General features: G+C 38.1%; 1 protein-coding gene across 1 annotated transcript; it reads right to left on the bottom strand.

The window, feature by feature from the left end:
* Window positions 1-160: 160 nt before the first annotated feature.
* Window positions 161-4,043, bottom strand: LOC113075047 (zinc finger protein 229-like). The gene is made up of 4 exons (XM_026247758.1): window positions 3,421-4,043; window positions 2,351-2,478; window positions 1,858-1,966; window positions 161-1,758 (listed from the first exon to the last, which is right to left on the bottom strand). The coding sequence occupies exons 1-4, from the start codon at window positions 3,686-3,688 to the stop codon at window positions 740-742; spliced, it is 1,524 nt and encodes a 507-aa protein (XP_026103543.1). The 5' UTR covers window positions 3,689-4,043; the 3' UTR covers window positions 161-739.
* Window positions 4,044-4,412: the final 369 nt, after the last annotated feature.

Below are 4,412 nucleotides of genomic sequence, written 5' to 3'. Positions count from 1 at the left end.
GATAATCCAATAATGAAAATAAGCAAGCATTTGGAATAAACAGCTGGAGGATGTAATCAACCAACAACCAGATTAATTTTTCAAATAACATTTGACTATGTATCACTAAAGCAGGGAGCTGAAAATAGACTGATATATAACAAGATGTGATGCACATTGCATATTTGATCAAATATGTTTGGTAGATTTATTAAAATAAACCGAAATACATACATTTTTCAAAATGAGTGTTATAGACAATAAGGCTCTAAAGGAGATAAAAGTGACAATTTCTGACCACTCTGCATCACAAGTAAACAATATTCAAACTTTTAAGGGATGCAAAGTTGGCCACATTATCCATAGCATAACTTATAGGCATAGTTCACCCACAAATGTATATTCTGTCATCATTTACTCTTGAACCTGTTTTACTTCATTTCTTCTGCTAAACACAAAATATGAAATTCTGAAGAATGTTGGAAACCAAACGGATTATATAGACAAAAAAATAAATAAAATCCTTTATGTTCCACAGAAGAATGACATGCAAGACTTAAACTACCTAAGGGACAGTAAATAATGCATATTCAATTTTGGTTGAACTATCCCTTTCAAAACAAACTATTTAAATTATCCAGAAGACATAACTATAATGGGAGATTCCACAGCAACGATGTTATGATTTATGGAAAATGTATGGCCCTCCAACAATCTGTGATCTATGACCTTTCAGCAGTTTAAGTAAATTTTTTTTTTTTTATGGATTGTCCTGGTCAGCACTATGTTTGCGCTGATGTGACCTGAGATGATCCAGTCGTTTGAAGCTCAGTCCACAGATACCACAGCTGTATGGTCTTTCTCCTGTATGGGTACGTTGATGGACTTTCAAGATGTCGGCCCGGGTGAAGCTCTTGCTGCACAAAGTGCACTTGTGTGGTTTCTCCTGTGTGTGAATACGCTGATGCAGCTTGAGGTTCCACAGTCGGCTGAATTTGTTCCCACACAGCGTGCAGGTGTAGGGCTTGTCTCCGGTCTGACTGCATCGGTGCCTTCGCAGGTCACTGAAGGACGAGTACCCTTTCCCACAGTGGCTGCACAGGTGGAGACCGTCCCGCTGGTGGACACGTTGGTGCACTTTTAGGTTGCAGGCCTGAGTGAACTTCTTACCACACTGGTTACATGTGTAAGCAGCACTTGAAGTGACTTTTGCAGAAGCCCTGCTGTCTCCTAATGCTTGTTCAACATTAGGTTTCAGAGAGTGATTCAATGCATGTCCCTTATAAACTGCACCACTAGCTGTGTCCCCAACATACAGTGAATGTCCTCTATGTCCAGTACCTCCTGCAGCCCCACTTCGAATTTCTGTGAAGGAATTTATGTCTTGCAAGTGGCCATCTGCATTAATAAGTAAACAGTGCATGTCCCTATCCACATCTTCTGTCTCTGGGCTGACCTGCAATGGTAAAGATTCTCTATTTCCTCTCTTACTCTTAATGGAAGAGCTGTGACGATCAGGCCCAACTGCAACCGATACTGAATTACCCAACATGTATTCGGTTTTTTCTCCGAGACCATCCAGGTCTCCCATGTCCAGTTCATGCACACTGTAGCTTGCTTGCTCTTCTACGTCATAACGTGTTCGGTACGTCAGACCATGGATGTCTACAATATCTGCATAAGCTTCATTGTCAGCGGTCTGATCAAGTCCAGAGCTCCACTCTTCCTGAATCTGCTGCAGCTCCTGCTCACTGTAACTGTGAGCTGAGAAATGAGCTCCTGGGAAACCAAACATGAAGAAAAATCTTCAAACACAGTCTAAAGTGAGAGAGTTAAAGCAGTAATCAATAAAAAAATTATATTAATAATAATTCACACCTTCAGTATCCACCGTCCACCCATCCTGAAGCTCTTTATTAGCGGCAGTGACATAAAGGGTCTCCTCTTTTAATACACAGTCCAGTTTCCTGACCTCTGTGCTTGCAGACTACAGAGAGCACAATGTGGCAAAATGCACACAGAATGTTAAAATACCCTGTATTGTGATTAAACAGATAATAAAAAAAAGAAAAAATTCTAGGACGAGGACTTGGTTTCTAAATAGGTTGTTCACTGGATAGAGCATCCAGTTGATTTTTAAGAAAGGGGCAGAGTTTAAGCAGGTTAAATGATTAGAGATGTCAGAAGATTGAGTTAAAAAAAAATGTAATACTGTACACACAGATTAAAATGTTCACATTAAGATCAATAACAAGCATGTATTCATCTTAACAGCATTGTTTTTCAGGTTTCAGAAAGCTTTTGAGAAACGCTGCAGTACGAACAAGGTTTGAGGTGATCAAAAAGGTGGTTTATTCAGAAGGCTACTCACCTCTGCTGTATTACTGGTGCTGGTTTGGACTTCTAACCTCTCTTTTCCCAAAAGTGTGTCAGACTCCAACTCGCAGCTTCCCCAGTTCCCATCTGGAACTTTCTCCTGTTTGAGGCTCCGTTCATTTTCTACATGTGGTCAAGGGTGAATGCAACTGTGAGAGGGCATTGATTACACAGGCCTTTAATGGTCTTTAAAGGGATGGAAGGAAAAGTCATATATCTGAAATGACATGGGGGTCTTAATTGCTTTTTAATGATATATTGCAAGTTTGGATTTTTGTTTGGTCAGATATACTGGTTAACCGAATTTTATTTATTTTCTTCATTTAGGGTCATGAACATGCCTGCAAAGTGTTGATGTGTTGTTGAATGTGCTTGCAAATGCAACTACAATTATGATGTTATGATGGGTCGATTAAAACTACAAATGTTTTTATGTATTTTAAGGCAGTTTTTCAGCCAGTATGAGGGTATATTACATTAATATTTATGCATTGTCATTACATATATATCTGACATTTTAATCAGTTCTTGCATGTTCAGTTCACTGTGAATCTCATTATTGTTACTAACACCATGCTGAACTGCTCCACTTGTTTAAAAAGTTAAAATATAAAATAATTGCAAACAAAGTAAAATAATAAAATTAAAGAGTACTGTTTATAATATTCATAATTTGTGAACAAATGTATAAAGTTGTTAAATACAAATACATACAGAACATATTTTCATGTTTTATTTATTTTGTATTGTGTATTAATGTTACAGATTTTTTTCATAGTGTGATTTTTGTTGAATTGTACTGAATCCTGACCCCCACCAAAACTACCAAAAACCCATTTTTTATTTTTAACCTCATACAAGGGTTAAGAATGCAAGATGTCGGTTTGCATGGTACACAATAAATTCCTAAAATTATACAACAAAGAAACCACTACTTTACCAATTTCAGATATGGTCATACGGTTCCTATAGATTATAAAATCATTACATTGTATTTTTGTAGAACATAAAAAATAGTCACAGTCAATGCATTGAGCATCAGACGAATTGCGATTGTGTACAAACCTGATTGTGTTGACATTTCCTCTTTTCCCTCGTCACACACCCGGGCTTTGTCACACTCTGCACACCTCACACTCGTCTCTTGATCTTTCCGTCTGGTCTCACTCCACTGAAGCCTTTTCTTCAGAGTCTCTACCTGCTCTCGACTACGGGACACCTCCTTCACGAAACTGTCCTCCACGAGACGGGTGATTTCAAATATGGCAGCTTTAAACACGGTCTCCATGACCCCGGACAGCTGTGACTGAAACGAGTGTATGACTTCGGACATAATGACGAGTAAACAGATTCTTAAAAAGCCTTAAACCAACCGAGAATAGTTTAACTTAGCTACTTTCTTTGTAATATAAACAAGCTAAAAAGGCCTCCAGCTCGTTGTTTGACGTTTCAAACCAAATTGTCACATCATATTATTTGTGTTTTCGAACCATCTTTTAGTTTGGTCAAATTTGCACTAACGTTACTCCATGTACTTGCTCGCGATGACTGTTATTGTGCCAGTGTTCGTTGACGCTAACTAACGTTACCGGTTATTGTTCTCTTATTATTGTCACATTTAAACAATGTATCATAAACGATACGCGGAGAATAATCGCTGATCCGAAAACATGTTCTCGTACAGCGGTTCTGACTGGAAAGCACTTCCTGAAGCCACCCTACGGATGGCAGTAAGGGACATATTTAAAGGGACAGTTCATCCAAAAATGAAAATAGCGTTTACGCATTTACAGCATTTTCCTTTTACTCATCATTTATTTGCATATATATTTCCCCAATTCAATAAATACATAAATAATTATTTCCTTTCATGTTGTTAGTAACATGTGTGATATTTTCTTCTGTGGACAGAAAAGTAGACTTAGGGTAGAAGGACAGCCCCAGTCACCATCCAATGGAAGCAAAATAGACCGAGACAAGGTGGGATTTCACAGGGGAAAAAACATTTTAAAAGCACAATTTAAATGAAGTTGTAGCTACAACATTTAACTGACGTC

This window comes from Carassius auratus, unplaced genomic scaffold (assembly GCF_003368295.1).
Source record: "Carassius auratus strain Wakin unplaced genomic scaffold, ASM336829v1 scaf_tig00016313, whole genome shotgun sequence".
NCBI classification, from domain to species: Eukaryota; Metazoa; Chordata; class Actinopteri; order Cypriniformes; family Cyprinidae; genus Carassius; species Carassius auratus.
Note: the sequence above shows the minus strand (reverse complement) of the source record. Positions and strands in the feature narration are given on the sequence as shown.

Excerpts from the sequence above, each read along its gene's own strand:
- LOC113075047 (XM_026247758.1), bottom strand. The coding sequence starts at position 3,688 with ATGTCCGAAGTCATACACTCGTTTCAGTCACAGCTGTCCGGGGTCATG. Across the intron at positions 2,479-3,420 it reads GGAAATGTCAACACAATCAG|AAAATGAACGGAGCCTCAAA; the intron begins GTTTGTACACAA and ends GACCACATGTAG. Across the intron at positions 1,759-1,857 it reads GTGGACGGTGGATACTGAAG|GAGCTCATTTCTCAGCTCAC; the intron begins GTGTGAATTATT and ends TTGGTTTCCCAG.